This window comes from Salmo salar, chromosome ssa12, assembly GCF_905237065.1.
Source record: "Salmo salar chromosome ssa12, Ssal_v3.1, whole genome shotgun sequence".
Lineage (NCBI taxonomy): Eukaryota > Metazoa > Chordata > Actinopteri > Salmoniformes > Salmonidae > Salmo > Salmo salar.
The window spans coordinates 74,528,158-74,546,032 of record NC_059453.1 but is presented as its reverse complement, the minus strand read 5'-3'; the positions used below and the strand labels follow the sequence as shown (position 1 = coordinate 74,546,032).

The 17,875-nt window shown below is 42.6% G+C and overlaps 1 protein-coding gene across 3 annotated transcripts in view; it reads right to left on the bottom strand.

Moving 5' to 3' along the window:
• Nucleotides 1–17,875, bottom strand: part of LOC106565854 (protein tyrosine phosphatase receptor type G) — a 337,499-nt gene that overhangs the window by 88,150 nt on the left and 231,474 nt on the right. For all 3 annotated transcript variants that reach the window (XM_014133453.2, XM_014133451.2, XM_014133452.2), the window contains exons 3-4: nt 17,447–17,629; nt 12,597–12,745 (exon numbers count right to left, since the gene is read on the bottom strand). In XM_014133453.2, coding sequence (XP_013988928.1) covers nt 12,597–12,745; nt 17,447–17,629 — 332 coding nt within the window. The remainder of the gene's footprint in view (nt 1–12,596; nt 12,746–17,446; nt 17,630–17,875) is intronic.

Below are 17,875 nucleotides of genomic sequence, written 5' to 3'. Positions count from 1 at the left end.
CATCTACCACGGGTATGACAAAACATTTTGTTTTACTGCTCTAATTATGTTGGTAACTAGTTTATAATAGCAAAAAGGCACCTCGGGGTTTGTGATATATGGCCAATATACCACGGCTAAGGACTGTGTCCAGGCACTCCATGCTGTGTCGTACTAAAGAACAGCCCTTAGCCGTGGTATATTGGCCATATACCACACCCTCTTGGGCCTTATTACTTAAATAACACCACACAGGTTCAGAATCCCAACGAGAGAGGGGCCATGGAGCTTATAAAGCAGTGGTATTCAAAGTCGGGGTCGCGACCCCACTGGGGGAAGTGCAGAGGGGTCGGAAAAATAAATAAAACAAGATTTTTATTTTATTAGTAACAAAAAATTAAGAGTACAAATATGGGATGGGACAAATATGCAAACATTTTTGAGAAAGATCATTTTAAAAATACATGAATTGGTTTCTTTTCATTTAGATAAGAGATGAAAATGCTATGAATTGAAGGTTATTTATTGATGTAAAAATCTACATTTACCGGTTTTAAGGTTGTGTCATTAGATTTGGGGTGGGGTCGCCAGAAATTATTGGGGAAAAAAATAGGGTCCCTGCTTAGTAAGTTTGAATACCACTGTTCTAAAGACTGACGAGAGAAGAGAGGAAATGAGGAAGAAGAGGGGAATGAAGAGGAGAACATGGCCATATCAACTACACCAAGCATGTCTGCCATATACACAGGTGGAATATTTACTCAAGAGCATGGCTTAAATGCTGAAAAGACAAAACGCAGTAAGGCCTGAGTGTGATTTATCTGCCAAACTGTAGAAGGAATATTAATCATGGTTGTGCACCTGTGTGGACTGTATATTCTGTATATGGCAGCTCCTCCCTATCCTGCACTACACTGAGATGACTCAGCAACCAGCATGCTGAGATTCAAGATCACATTTACTTCTGTGACAACGCTATGTCAGCCCAGGGCCCCGTAAGACAGGGGAAGGAGACAGAGAAAGAGTGCTGGGAAGAGGGAGCAAAAGAATGGGGGAGACAGATGGAAAGAGAGAGTGGAAGAGAGTGGAAGAGAGAGTGGAAGAGGGAGTGGAAGAGAGAGTGGAAGAGAGAGGGGAAGAGAGAATGGAAGAGAGAGGGGAAGAGAGAGTGGAAGAGAGAGTGTTTGTGAATTGTCCCCTAGTTTTAAGTTGTTTAGATAGATAATGAGGCTGACAGAGACTGGGGAGTCTCACATGGTCTGCAAATTACACCAATGTTAGGGGTGTGTGTGTGTGTGTGTGTGTGTGTGTGTGTGTGTGTGTGTGTGTGTGTGTGTGTGTGTGTGTATTGTCTCTGCAAATAGGACTGAAATATTAATGTGGACAATCTGGCTCATTAAGAAAGAGATTGTGGCCTACTTGAGCTTGACAAAAACAAACACGCTCCTTCAAAGAGTGAAAACAGTAACTCGGAGTGCTACAAGATAAAAAGTCTAATGAGCTTGATCGCTGACAGAGAGCTAATACATAAACCACTGGTTTCAAAGCCATATAATAAAGTATACAAAAGAGATTGTGTTCCATATGTGTTTGGAGGCATATCTGCTCACATGTATCACATATATCATACACGTGTCCGTCCTAAGTCTTGTAATGTTCGGTCTGACAGCTAAAACACAGTAGCCTCGGTGTTCTTCCACTTTGAAGTGGATACTGAGAGGAATAGAGTTCCATCAGAGGGGAGGTGCAACAAGACTGGGAAGGGCTCTGTGATATCACCCCCTGGGACCATGGAAGATCTGAGGCTGAATCACAAGCCTTTGTGCTGGGAAGGAACCAATGACAGACATACAGGATGTGCTCCACTCTGTGTCCTAGTTGGGAGAGAGCACATCAAGGTGCTGTTTTGATGCTGTGATTCACACAACCAGAGCTCTCCATGGAGTTTAGTACCTGGCTGAGCACTCCATTGGTGGTTAAGACCAGGCTCTGCTTATTTCTCACAAATGGATGTCCATCAAAAAGATCATTGTAGCATAGGCACCTGTGGCACCAAAGCTACCTCTAGTCTCCCTCACTACATTTTTTTTTAGTCATTTAGCAGATGCTCTTATCCAGAGCGACTTACAGTAGTGAATGCATACATTTATTTTTTTATTTTTTATTTTTTTTGTACACTACAATGGCTTTAAAAGCCAGGTATACAATACAGGACGAAAGTGCAATAGCTGGGATATTAAACATGTTTGGTGTGTTGAGCCCTTTGCAATCTATCTTAAAACCCCAAAATACATTACATGAGAAATGTTAGAATGTCAGTCCCTCCTTTTTCAATTTCGGGAGTATTGCTTTTTCATAAAATCTGGAAAATATTGCTTTTGAGAAAACAAAAGGCGGGAGCCTGTATCGGCAACGTGATTATTAAAAATGGTATCAAGCCAGCCCAGAACTGGGACAACATCTTTTTGCCCTCTAGGTAGCATTGGGCTTTTAAAGAATGGCTGTGTTTTTCGGTGTCATTGAGGACAGGCCAGGAAATATAACATTATGTTAGAAATTGCACGCCTCCCGATCCAGAGGGAGGCCAATCATAAATAAAATAGAGAAATACATTTAAAAAAGGAGCTTGGCATGGCAGTCATCAGTTATCTTTGAAGGTTTAATGGAATGTAGCTGCCAAGAAAGGGAACGACAGAGGGCGGGAGAGAGAGAGAGAGAGGGGGGAGACAGAGAGAGATGTAGAAATAGTGTGTGAGGGAGAGAGAGACAAAGAGAAGAGAAATAGAGAAGAAGAGGGACACAAAGAGAGAAAGTGTGAGAGGCCCAACATGACAATATATAAGAATACCACTCCACAATATTTCCCCTCTCTGAATCCAACACAAAATAGACCAAACGTTGAAAATTATATTATGACTAATATTATGAATATTATGACCTCCTCTCAGAGTCCACTAAAACCGTATCTCTAAGCTGACTCTTCTTTTCCATCCTTTACCCTCTCAACAATAAATCAATTTGTTCTTTATTTCCTTTGTGGACGCTCTTTGAGCCAGATGATGTCGTCCCCACAATGACCGTACATACATACCCCAACCAGAAACCATGGATTACAGGCAGCATCCACACTGAGCTAAAGGCTAGAGCTGCCGCTTTCAAGGAGCGGGACTCTAACCCGGAAGCTTATAAGAAATCCCGCTATGCTCTCTGACGAACCATCAAACAGGTAAATCATCAATACAGGACTAAGATCGAGTTGTACTACCCCGGCTCTGATGCTCTTCGGATGTGGCAGGGCCTGCAAACCATTACAGACTGCAAACCATTACAGACTGTCACTGGACAGCCAAGAGCTGCCCAGTGACACGAGCCAACTGAGTGAGCTAAACTAGTTCTATGCTTGCTTCAAGGCAAATAAAACTGAAACATGCATGAGAGCACCAGCTGTTCCGGAAGACTGTGTGATCACGGTCTCCGCAGCCGATGTGAGTAAGGCCTTTAAACAGGTCAACATTCACAAGGCCGCATGGCCAGACGGATTACCAGGACGTGTACTGCGAGCATGCGCTGACCAACTAGCAAGTGTCTTCACTGACATTTTCAACCTCTCCCTGTCCGAGTCTGTAATATCAACATGTTTTAAGCAGACCACAATAGTGCCTATGCCCAATAACACTAAAGTAACCTGCCTAACTGATTACCGACCCGTAGCACTCACGTCTGTAGCCATGAAGTGCTTTGAAAGGCTGGTCATGGCTCACATCCACACCATCATCTCAGAAACTCTAGACCCACTCCAATTTGCATACCACCCCAACAGATCCACAGATGAGGCAGTCTCTATTGCACTCCACACTGCCCTTTCCCACCTGGAAGAAAGGAACACCTATGTGAGAATGCTATTCATTGACTACAGCTCAGCGTTCAACACCACAGTGCCCTCAAAGCGCATCAATAAGCTAAGGACCCTGGGACTAAACACCTCCCTCTGCAACTGGATCCTGGACTTCCTGACGGGCCGCCCCCAGGTGGTAAGGGTAGGTAATAACACATCCGCCATGCTGATCCTCAACACATGGGCCCCTCAGGGGTGCGTGCTCAGCCCCTTCCTGTACTCCCTTTTCACTCATGACTGCACGGCCAGGCACGACTCCAACACCATCATTCAATTTGCTGATGACACAACAGTGGTAGGCCTGATCACCGACAACAATGAGACAGCCTATAGGGAAGAGGTCAGAGACCTGGCCGTGTGGTGCCAGGACAACAACCTCTCCCTCAACATGATCAAGACAAAGGAGATGATTGTGGACTACAGGAAAAAGAGGACCGAGCACTCCCCCATTCTCATCGACGGGGCTGCAGTGGAACAGGTTGAGAACTTCAAGTTCCTTGGTGTCCACATCACCAACAAACTAACATGGTCCAAGCACACCATGTCAGTCATGAAGCGGGCAAGACAAAACCTATTCCCCCTCAGGAGACTGAAAAGATTTGGCATGGGTCCTGAGATCCTCAAAAGGTTCTACAGCTGCACCATCGAAAGAGCATGCTGACGGGTTGCATCACTGCCTGGTATGGCAACTGCTTGGCCTCTGACCGCACCACTGCCACTCTCTGTTGCCATCTATGCATAGTCACTTTAATTAACTCTACCTACATGTACATACTACCTCAACTAACTGGTGCCCCCACACATTGACTCTGTACCCATATATATATTTTTTTACTGCTCCTCTTTAATAACTTGTTACTTTTATCTCTTATTCTTTTATGTATTTAAAAAAAAATGCACTGTCGGTTAGGGGCTCGTAAGCAGTTCACTGTAAGGTCTACACCTGTTGTATTCGGCGCATGTGACTAATACAATTTTATTTTATTTGACATCTTGTTACGCTTCCTTCCTCTCCCTGACATGTTTTGATTGACATGCCACTCATTTCCTCTGACTGTACACTACACAGACAGCAGATTGAAACTTTAACTAGCCTGGCATAGACTTTGATCAATATTTGTTTGATTGTATCCCCTAAACCCACACATACAAACGCAAAGCTAAGTCATTAAATAGCCATGCACAGCACCATAGGCGTCTGTGTTGTCAAGACCTGGAAGTAACCTTAACAACAGAACAAGCATAACTAAAGCGTGGGCATTCTGGCAAGGTTATACCAACTGTGCTAAGTATCTACGGGCACCGAAAATAGAACCAAATCACCAGTCATTATGCACAGATGTAGGATCTTAATTTGACTAGTTTCTCACAGGAGGAAAATAATCCTGACAGCCTTGCAAATTTGACAGCCTTGCTGATACACTAGGCACACGGTGACAGGGAAATGGACCAGGTACAAATATGAAACTTCTCAAGTAAAAGTTAGACAAAACATAAGCTGAAAACTTTAAAAATTAAAGAGAATCAAATCAAATTGTATTGGTCACATACACATGGTTAGCAGATGTTAATGCAAGTAAAATGCTTGCGAAATGCTTGTGCTTCTAGTTCCAACAGTGCAGTAATATCTAACAAGTAATCTCACAATTCCCAACAACTACCTAATACAAACAAATCTAACAAGTAATCTAACAATTCCCCCAACAACTACCTAATACACACAAATCTAAAGGGGTGAATGAGAATATGTACATATAAGTATATGGATGAGCGATGGCCGAGCGGCATAGGCAAGGTGCAGTAGATGGTATAAAATACAATAAAATACAATGTAGACATGTGATATGAGTAATGTAAGATATGTAAACATTATTAAAGTGGCATTATTTAAAGTGTCATTGTTTAAAGTGTCTGGTGATCAATTTATTAAAGTGTCCAGTGATTGGGTCTCAATGTAGGCAGCAGCCTCTCTGAGTTAGTGATTGCTGTTTAGCAGTCTGATGGCCTTGAGACAGAAGCTGTTTCTCAATCTCTCGGTCCCAGCTTTGATGGATCTGTACCGACCTCACCTTCTGGATGATAGCGGGGTGAACAGGCAGTGGCTCGGGTGGTTGTTGTCCTTGATGATCTTTTTGGCCTTCCTGTGACATCGGGTGCTGTAGGTGTCATGGAGGGCAGGTCGTTTGCCCATCAATTGTGTTTGTGCAAATATCAACACACCAAGACACAAATGTACTGTACACAGTACTACCATACATACGGTAGACTTGAAAAAAATACACAATGAATATCTATGCACAAGGTAATATAGGTCAGGAATGCATTTTCTGTTTCATCCACTGCAAAAAGGTTGACGGAAATAAAATTCCATTCATCACCGGCATCTATTATTTGTGATACAGTACCTTCAGCATCTGTGAGAGTGTGGACATCACCTACCTTGCCCCCCATCTTGTTCTGAGGCCCACAGGGGGGGAGAGGGGCAGGAGCATGGAGGAGAAGGAGGAGTAGGGGGCAATGGTGGTGGAAGGAGGAGGAAGAGGCCAGGTTAAGGCATCAGAAGGCTTCAGTTCGGCTGGCGGCTAGCAGAAGTCGGCTAGATGAACTGAACGAATGTGCTCGCATACTCCCTTAAAAGACATTCGCTTCAAAAACGAGAAAAAAGGGACAATAGTACAGTTTGTCCATTTTGAGACGCCTAAGCCAGTAAACACTTCCTCAAAATAGTAAAAATGTATCTAAGATAACTCAAGAACTCTGTCATTGATTTTGACGTTTTTGCCGAGGAAATCTTAGTCGCGCAATTTTAAATCTAAATGAGATGTTTGGTGCAGTATTTCTAAATAAAAAAATGGTCACTTGTTGAATGACAACAAAGACTACTGAAGAATCCCTACTGTTGACCAATCACCGTCGAAGGGGCGTAGACTTTCGGCTAACGTCTTCGGCTTGCCTCAATATAATAAATTGTGTGGCCGAACAACTGAACAAACAAAAACATAACAAAATGTCATCATAATATATGCTGAAACTGTTCAGAAGTGTTTCAGCTGGGAAGCATGTGGACACCTTTACGCTGGACAGAAAGACTGAGAGAGAGTGAAATCACTCCAGGGTGTCAAGAGGGCATGGAGAAATAGAGCTGGAACACTCTCCTCTCACCACCTTAGAACACGGGAGCAGATGTGTGATATTAAAGTGGGAAGACTTCCTCTCTGACACCGTAAACAGAGAGTTTCAGAGAGATGTCCCTGCAAGGAATGATACTGCAATAACCTGATTTGAGGTCATTCTGACATTATGCTAAACTGAGTTTGAGTTCTGTTGTGATGATATGTCATCCTTTCCATGATACACCAACTCATTCCTATTTATCCTGAAGATGACCCTGATGAAGTTAAGCTTCCTACAATAAAATAAATTCAGTCCATACTCCATGCATAATTCATTTATAAGTCATTGAAGCCAAATCTTTCCGGAATCCATTCAGAGACTGAGGGTGGGGATGTGATTGTTGTACAGTATGAGCAGGGTAACACACCGTGGGTGATGGATACAGATGGAGAGCTGTGCTTCATGCCTGCCTGGCTGTGCTTTGCATATTAAGCAGTGTTTTACAGTTAAAACAGCAGGTAGGAACGCAGCAGTCCCCCACTTAATCACAAGCTTATTAGAGAACAATTACTAAATGGCAAGGCTTGTAAACATAAATCATTCAAGAGGACTTTAAGAAATGAAAGTGGCATTTTGCAGCAAATCTCCTCTGTGTTGACAGCAGTGTCCTCATGAGTATTCATAGGAGAGGGCTCAGACCAACCAGGGTCTGTTAGTGACAGTCACCAAGGACATCTGGCCACAGCTACAGTACATGCTTTAGTCTGTCTCTCAGTTAACACTAAGCAAACGACCATTACTGTTGATAAAGGCTTTTAGAGTATGTTATATATGACTAGCATGTTTAAAATCCTTCTTTCATTCTATTAACTTATTTCTTTCTTTTCCTGTCTTTTTCTCATTGACACCTGTCATACAACCCAACAGAAATGACCTCCCTTATGAGGTCAGAGCTTACATGCCTCTTACAGCCCAGATGATCTCTCATTCCATTGGATAGAGTGCTACTTAAAGGACCACAAAGAAAAACTCTGACTAGCAAGTGCTTCAGCCCCCCCCCTCCCACACACACACACACACACACACACACACACACACACACACACACACACACACACACACACACACACACACACACACACAGAGAGTGGTTAGATTTACTTAGGGAAAAAAGAGAGGGGGATAAGGAGGGGAAGTGGAAGAAGGCGTGATCACCACTAATGCGTATAATCAGCTACAAGTACTTATTTTAATAATATGTCAGGCTTTGTGTCAATGGGGTTGTTTTTCTCTGTTGTTGGGGGAGTGCCTATCTCCTTGCAATTGAGAGCCTTGTCTGCCTTAGTCTGAGGGTCCTCTTCTCTTCATACTCTTATCACCAGACAGACATCTCTGGTAATGTGTTGAGGAATCACTAGGGGGTTAGCATTTCGCTAATGTTCTAAATGGGCAGTGGCATCAAATAAAATATTGGGTTATACATAATGAAGATCAAAACAGATCATTTTAAATGGGCTAAGTATATAGGGGCACACTGATATAGATTAAAAAATGAAAGGAAAAACCCAAAGCTTGAGCCTTTGTCCATCAAACGCTATACATGATTTCATACTGGACAACAACAGTGGGGGAAACCACAGCCACTGAATTCAGGTCAGCTCAAGAGGGAGAAGCAGAGATTCAGCGCTAACCAATTTAACTAGACCCACATTTTAAAGTAATGGCTCTGCAAAACCACCCAGGGTTTAAGGTATTTTCCAAACTAAACCTTGTCATTGGCAATTTCCCTGCCACAGTACATCTAAATAAGATTGGGAGAGACCCACCTTGCCTCAGTGTATTGCATCCAGATTTAGTAACAAAGCCACTTTGTACCTGTGGATTAATATCCAATGTAGTGTCTCTCATTCGTCTGCCTTCCAAATAATTCAACAAAATCAATGCTGGCTGTCATGAAAAAACACTTTATATTAACACGGCTGTTTTCCTACCAGAAGAAAAGCCGAGATGGAGAGCTGCTCTCATCTGTCCTATAATACAGGTCAGCACAGCACCTGTGACATTAAAGAGGTCATGTGACATTAGATGATGGGAAGCCATAATCAATAGCACAGCAAGGCATGACGGCAATGGAGTGCACACACACACACACACACACACACACACACACACACACACACACACACACACACACACACACACACACACACACACACACACACACACACACACACACACACAGAGCCCTGCCACTGGCATATTTAATTACCTCTTAGACACAATCGCCCTCCTCGACAGAATGTTAATTGTTAACTATCTCCACAGTGCGTTCCTCCTCCCTTACTCTCTCTCTCTCGTTCTACTGTGCCCTCAGCTCTATATCCTTCCCGTACCTTTCTCTTATTCTCCCTCCCTCTCTCGCTCTCTCTGTACAGATAAGGACATGTGTAGGGGGAGTTGTCAGCACTCATTAGCATTCACCACAGTAACACTCTCAGACAACCAAGTCCAGGGCTGTAACCAGGGTTTGAGTTTTAGTGAGGTCCGGAAGGTCTCCCCAGAGTCTTTTGGGAAAGTTGAAGCTGATTTACTGCTTTTCTATACAATAAAAAAAACGTAAAAACGCTATTTGGAGAAGAGCAAAAACAAGCAAAAATGACCCCAGCCATTATCACCTTGGCTGCTGTAGGTTCATTCACCTCAGTCATTCTACAAACACACCTCAGTCAATCTACAAAGCCTATTAGCTATTCAACTGTGATGTTTTACCCAGATATATGAGAACTGATTCACACTGACACATAGCATCAGTGACTGTTCAGTCAGTTGTAATGATGAACTGCATAAAATCATCAACTCTTTAATTATATCTCTTATCAAATGACATAGCATTCACATGTGTATTCCTAGGCATAACTAATAATGCTCCGCACAAACAGACATGAATGGAGCACATAGATGATGATATTATGACATTCACATGAATTATTAGAATATTACTTACGATTCTGTATTAATATCAGTTTTGTAGTTGAAAAAACAGCGGGGAATGGATAAGGCGGACAACCACCGATATAAACAAACATGTATGACATTTTAGAACTGTATTGTTTGCCTATAGGGAAGAGGCCACGTGGAGATGTTCATATTGAAAAATATATATTTGTAAGTTCCTAACTTGTTTGATTAGATTAGTGCAGTTTTTTCAGGGCACCCAACATGGGGCCCTGACCACAAGTTGGGAACCACTAAACTAACCTCTCTCTCTGCTTGCTTCCTCTCTCTGTCTCCTCTGCTTCCTCCTGCATACACTGCAGCCTGCCTCAGTCTCACCACTGAGCGCCACATCACTGTCTGCCTCAGTAGCCTACTCTCTGTAAAGCAAAGTTATTATGAGATCTTAGTAAACAATTTTTAGGCTCCGTTTAACGTTAGCCTATTACGTCATCCTTCTAGTTGGCTAAGTAATACTACCCAGAGCCCTTCAACGTTACTGCAATACTGCTGCGGGAGGGTTTTAAAATTGCCTTTTGTCCGGCATCTCGCACACTGTCAGCAGCATCTCTAGTTTTGCCTACTGTAGTTCTCTAGTGAAGCCGGCTGCGAGCTGGGGTAGTTTGTTTTACGTCTCAGGCCCTTGGTCTGTGCCACGAGAGGGCAGAGTTAACTGTTTGAGAGAGTGGTGAATGTGCTACTAAAAAGTCAAATCCAGGAGGCAAATCAGGGGGACGCAGGCGAACATAACGAGCAAACCACTGTTCATGATTCCACTCGTTCGCAAAGAGGCAGGCACTATTAGAACTCAGTCATCAAGAATATAAGCTTTCTGAACTTTGATCAATGCTGGGAGCATATTTAGATGTTCACCCATAATTGATTTTCTTTGTGTACAAAAAATATATTTGTATTATGTATTTATTTGTCAAATTAGAAAAAATTACCGATGTCAATCATATATCAATCATATTATGTAGTTACGGCCATGACCAAGTCGCACGAATAACCAGCCCAAACTACTCAAATCCAGTTCATCTTTCATGCTGGCCTATCGGCTAGAAAGAACATTCTATTCTGCAGGCATCAGGACGGAGGTCAACAGAGTTGACTGCAAATCATACAATGAATCATTCAAGAAATCATCAATATAACAGAAGAGGGAGTTCGGCCTTTTATTGATCAGTTTCGCAATGCGCAAAAGTGAATGTGTGAAACATGAGATGCAGCACGAATTTCCAAGGCCTTGTAAGCAGCACATCAACGTTATTGGAGAGACAAAGTACCCAACGAAAAAAACTGAAATGACAACATAAAATTGAAATACTTAAAATTAAGGTTATTATAGTAAATTAAAATGAAACATGAAAAAACTACTTAGTAAATTGAAATTAAATAATTAACAACCCGTTTGAAGTTGGTGAAGAGCAACTGCAGAAAACTGCGGTTGGCTGCAATAAAAACTTCATGACCTTTGATCACATAATTTTTGTAAAGTTCATGCAGTTGACATGTAGGTGCAAATCTGACATTGTTTCTCCCAATTATTCAACACACTGGCCCACTGACTTGACAAAAGTGATCCACCCTTACCTGGCCATTGAGATGAGCATGATGCAAGACTTTGCTCTCACACAGTATCTGTGCTTCAAGCTGCAACAATGTGGAAGCTATGGGACCAAAACAGCGGTGAAGTTCAGCCTCACTCTTCAATGATTCTGGTTGTTTCGTAAATTGACCCACTACTACTGTTTCCTTCATGCATTTACGTCATCTTGCGGAGTCTACCTTTAAATCTAAACTATGACCTGACCCATCACCTTGTGCATTAATGCCCCACAGTGTCAACAAGTGACATCCCCAAAAAACACAAAAACTATACAACACATAGATGGCTCCTAGCCTCCCACGCATAGGCTAGTTTCTGGCCCTAGAACTAAACCTAAAACAGAAACTAAATACTAAATAGAAATGTTTTCATAAAACTTAAACTAAATAAAAACTAGCAAAGTGGATCTGAAAACTAACTGAAATTTAACTGAACATAAAAACTAGTATAAAAACAAATACTATAATAACCTTTCTTAAAACTGCTGACACCAGCCAAACTCACCAAATGTCAAATGATCTATATTAATCTGTTCGCCAAAGACAGTAAAGAGGCTGCTGAGGTTGTCGTTAATCAAAACATAATAATTACATTTTGCCATTCAAGGGAACAACAGCTGGGTAGCTGAGTTTAGAGATCACTTGAGATTTTTACTGGATCCTAAAGTTGTCTCTTAGCTGCAGTGTGCGGCGCCAGACCAGACGCCCATACTGATAAATCAGGCTTTAGGAGTGAGATCGACCATCACTGGCCATCCACTGATCAGACCCCAGGGCCCTGGCCTTCACATTTTTAGATTGATATGGGACCACCCTCTACTCTTCTCCATTCTGACAGGGGGCAGACTCCCACCCCCACTGGTCCTCAGTCATACACTGGGTTTTCTAGAATTCTCTCCTCCAGATATTCCCATTCACTCTCCTTTCGCCAATATTTCCAAACCATTTTGTTTCCTGCATCCTTTAATCCCCTCTATCTCTCCAGACGACTCCCCCTCGCTCTCACCTCCACTGGGAACCTCCTGCCGTTGATGCTGTGTTCAGAGCCCTCAGATCCATTGCTCTGGCCCCAGTGGAACTCCACCTTCTCAGCCTTAAAACGCCCGGGCAGGCCTGCACCACGAACAAAGTAGTCATCCTTCAGCATGATAGCCACTGAGAGAGACAGAGAGAGAAGAGAAGAGAGAGATAAAAAGAGAGAGATAGAGAGAGAGAGAGAGAGTTACATGAGGTTCAGGTAGGTGGCAGGTAGCCTAGCGGTTAAGAGCGTTGAGCCAGTAACCGGACATACACACAGTGTGGAACTTCTGTTAGGCCTACAAACAATATAAAATTACATTCATTCAAGGCACTTGGTATTGAGGTTCATCATCTATTTAGCTTCCCCAATGGGATGCTGATGCATTTGCTGAATATAACATGTGGTGCTTTTATAACGTCTGTGCTGCCTGCCCTACAAGGCTGGGTCTCTAATTAAGGGCTAATTTGTCTGGTAAAAGCTATCTCCTCAGCCACTTCTAATTGCCTCTACAAATCTTTTGTTAGTTCATCCTACGCTTGTTGAAATAAAGTGGAAATTGACAGAGGGAAGCAATTTTTTTTATTCACACATTTGACTGAATAGACCCACATTTAATTAACTAATACGACCTTAAATAAATGCTCCCATTGTCAAACCGATTTCTTACTGTGATTGAATTTCAGAATCGTTTCTACTCCTCCTTTCAGAGGAGATTTCTGTCCCATTTAGAAGAAGCGCTCAAGTGAAATGAGTGGCCTGGTTGTCATCTCAACGTCTTCAGAAAAGTTTGAAACTTGAGGCATTTCAAACTAAATACACCAGGCCTGTTAAATTCCATTTACTTAGTTTGACATTTCTCAGGTCATAGACTCCGCTAAAGCCTTTGACCCTTAAACAATAGGCTGGTCTATCAAAGTTAATTTCCCCTCCTTGTGTAGTTTGTGTCCTCTGGGAGATATTGGAGATTTTAAGAGACGTGTCACTTGGTGCTTGTACAAGATTGTTGGCACTCCCACTGAAATTCTACCAGTCTGCATCCAAGAAGCTAAGGTTACACTGAGTAGTAGGACATCCTGTGGGAGCCTGGCCTTCCTGGCAAACCTCATACTACCATTGAGACTGCAATATGAGGGATTAACCACTCATAGTGTGCTAAATGGGTTTCTTAGCATCTACTGCATGGGACTCAAAGAAGAAAAAGGTGAAGTGGAGGGAGACTCTACCACAGTGGCTAACTTAAATACACTCCACTGTATTGCTGCTATGCTAAGTCTCACTCCTCCACTGTGGCTAGGCTGAGCTGTTGCGGTTTATGCTAACAGGCTAGCGGAAGGGATGGAACTGCAGCTTACATTAGTGTTCAGAGCACAGCAGGCAGAAAGAAAAACACATATCTTGCTCTCTTTTTTCATCATTTGTTTTTGCCTTTTGTTGATTCAGAGTCCTAATCCAGCGTGTGAGGGGAAGGCAAGCCCTGGGAGTTTCATTAGCGATGGGAGCCAGTGTTTGGGCGCGCTAACAGGCAAGCCGGAATTAGACGCTAAGCCAGCGAGACCATGGACAGCAGTGTGTGAAAATCGGGGGCATATATGAAAATAAAGCCGTGATCAATGCAAATATTTCTTCAGGGCTCCAAGTCCTCATGAATTTCTTAAAAATGATTATTTTATATGATTCTGGGAAAGTATTCTCCCTTCATCCCTCTTCATCCAGCCGCCCTCCTGTCCCTCTCAAAAACCATGACACCGTTCTTCTGGCCGTGAGACATCTATAATGACTTCCTGCTTCAAGGTGACAGGGTCAGAGTTCAGCCAAGGCTACAGCTTTCACAGAAGCAGGAGCACTTTTAAAAGAAGCTGATTGAAGCATCCATTATTCAGAGACGCTTTAGGTGATTATGTCAATCAAATCAAATCACATTTTATTTGTCACATGCGCTGAATACAACAGGTATTACCATGAAATACTCAGCTGTCATTTATAAATAGTGGAGAATGTATAAATAATCCATGGCACAACAAGAGGATGTTTGTCTTGTTAGGCGTGCATTATGGAGTACGTAGAGTCAAGAAGCTGTGCTCTATTTTGTTCTGCTACTGTTGTTTGTGTTAGAACTTCATTCGATTTGGTGGGCTGTGGCACCGCTACGCTAACCCACTATAATACCTGTGCTACACTGGTTTTCCCCGATCATGCCTGTAGAGGAGACAACTCAGAAATAGCCCTCGTCCTTTAACAAACCATGGCCTTGGGAAGAGATGGCTACGGACATCAGAGGTTCTGAGAAACACCATGCGATCAGGGACAGACATTTCTCATGCCGAGTGAGCTGAGGAGTCTCTCTCGTTCTCTCTCTCTGTGTCTCCTCTCTATCACTGAGTGATGCCAGGACAGGGACACTAATACACTTCTCAGGGGGGAAGCAGATATCCAGGCAGCCCATTCCCAGGGGAGAAGACGTACAGTCCCCCACCAGATGAACCTGACTCTCCTTCAGCCTCACAAAGACATGGCCTCCAACCTCAACAACAAGCCATTTACTCACCCCCCCACTAGTGAGGAATGTGGGCTATTGACTCACATACTCCCTACTAGAGGGAGCTTGAAATTCCATCAGCGTTAGCCTTGATAGAAATATGGCAAAGCTTTATGGGCTATTCCCTCTATAAGATCTTCGTTATTTGATAGAACACAATATATCACTCACTGATAGAGGGATTACAAGGTGTACAAGATATATGTTTTTTTAAAAGCACATACAGGTGTCCATTTAGGGTCTCCACTTGGGACAGATGGACCAGGGACAACACCAGTTCATACATGCCACATTATGTTCAGAGAGACTAATATAATAAAATATCTGACAATATAGAAATCACAGCAGTCACATTATTTTCCCCAGGTCTGCAGAGAGAGCCTTAATAGGACAGCTGGCCTTGTTGTGACTGCTGTCAATACGGATGCCAGCCACCTGTGGCCCCTGCTCCCACAAGCATTTTAACTCCATTTGTAGGCAGAACGAGAGGACATCCATCTTTGTGACAGATAGAAATTGTGAAAAATACCTGTCTTAGACAGGGAAAATCCATGAAATGCGATAAATGCTGAATTTAGTTTTTTTCAGGTTTTCATCTGTACCAATGACAGATTCACTAATATGGAGGCATCACTTATGTGCAAATCCGCTCCTACCACAAATATTGTATTGGACTGCTGTGCATGTCGCTTTTAAACTACTTGAACGTACATATGTAGGATCTTCATTTGACCTACAGTATATTGTCAGGATTTCTACGTTAAGTCCATAATGTTGCTTGGTCAGTGGTTAGGCTATTAGCTGGCCAAAAGTAGGCTATATGAAAAGTACAATACTGTTAGTATAAGTGTGTGTTAGAGTGGGTTTTCAGTTAATTTATGTAAATCACAAAGCTCATCTGTATTTCCTGCGGTGCAGGAACTTTCTCAGCAACATAAGAGTGATCAAATCCAGATCCTAAGATCTGTATGTATATAGTGTGATTTTTATGTACGCTAATGTTATACTAAAAATACAGTGCATTCGGAAAGTATTCAGACCCCTTCCCTTTATCCACATTTTGTTAAGTTACAGGCTTATTTTAAAATGCTTTAAATATTTTGTTCCTCACCAATCTACACACAATAACCCATAATGACAAGGCGAAAACAGGTTTTTAGAAATGTTTTCAAATGTATTAAAATAAAAAACAGAAATACCTGAAAGAAGTTTGGAACCACCAAGAGGTGACCAAGAACCCAATGGTCATTCTGACGGAGCTCCAGAGTTCCTTTGTGGAAATGGGAGAATCTTCCAGAAGGACAACCATCTCTGCAGAACTCTACCAATCAGGCCTTTATGGTAGAGTAGCCAGACGGAAGTCACTCCTCAGTAAAAGGCACATGACAGCCCATCTGGAGTTTGCCAAAAGGCACCTAAAGGACTCTCAGAATCTTGTCTTCTCTCATGAGAAACAAGATTCTCTGTCTTCGGCCTGAATGCCAAGCATCACGTATGGAGGAAACCTGCCACCATCCCTATGGTGAAACATGGTGGTGGCAGCATCATGCTGTGGGGATGTTTTTCAGAGGCAGGGACTAGGAGACTTGTCAGGATTGAGGGGAAGATGAACTGAGCAAAGTACAGAGAGATCCTTGATGAAAACCTGCTCCAGAGCGCTCAGGACCTCATACTGGGGTGAAGGTTGACCTTCCAACAGGAAAACAACCCTAAGCACACAGCCAAGACAACGCAGGCTTCGGGACAAGTCTCTGAATGTCCTTGAGTGGCCCAGCCAGAGCCCGGACTTGAACCTGATCGAACATCTCTGGAGAGACCTGAAAATAGCTGTGCAGCAATGCTCCCCATCCAACCTGACAGAGCTTGAGAGGATCTGCAGAAAATAATGGGAGAAACTCCCCAAATACAGGTGTGTCAAGAATGTACCGGCATACCCAAGAAGACGAGGCTGTAATCGCTGCCAAAGTTACTTCCAAAAAAAAAAAAAAATACTGAGTAAATGGTCTGAATACTTATGTAAATGTGATATTTCAGTTTTTTACTTTTCATAAATTTGTACAAAATTCTAAAACTCTGTTTTTGCTTTGTCATTATGGGGTATTGTGTGTAGATTGATGAGGGGAAAAAACGATTTAATATGTTTTAGAATAAGGCTGTAACGTAACAAAAAGTCAAGGGGTCTGAATACTTTCCGAAAGCACTGTAGGTAGGTCATAATATGTTCAGACGTATCTATACTGTATCTACATAACCAAAAGAAGGAGAGGGGAAACAGACATTGGGGGACTGTGAATCTCACCTGTTTTGCCGGTGTTTTTCATTGAAGTCTTGTTGGAGGACTCTGTCTCAAATCCGTCCAAAGCTAGCTCCTGATACTCCATGGACACCTTGCTGTCCTGATCTGCGATGTTGATTGGGGATTGGTTCCTCTCTCTGCATTCTGGGTAGGCTGATGACCAGCCCTCCTCTGGCCCGTACGTACCTGGATGAGAAGAAAGAATACGATATATATATTCCATACGATACAATGTGGTTTTGCCATCCAACCAGAGCTAACCATTTGGTCCGCTAATCAGCAGAGAAAGTGTAGCACACTGAAAATATTTCCATACACATTATGCAGAAAAGTGATAATTTCATGTTTTTGGTGGAATAATTCAGTCTTAGCACTCATTTTCCAAAAAGGAACCACCAGTAGATTCCCTCTGATGTTGAGCTGCAGTTAAAC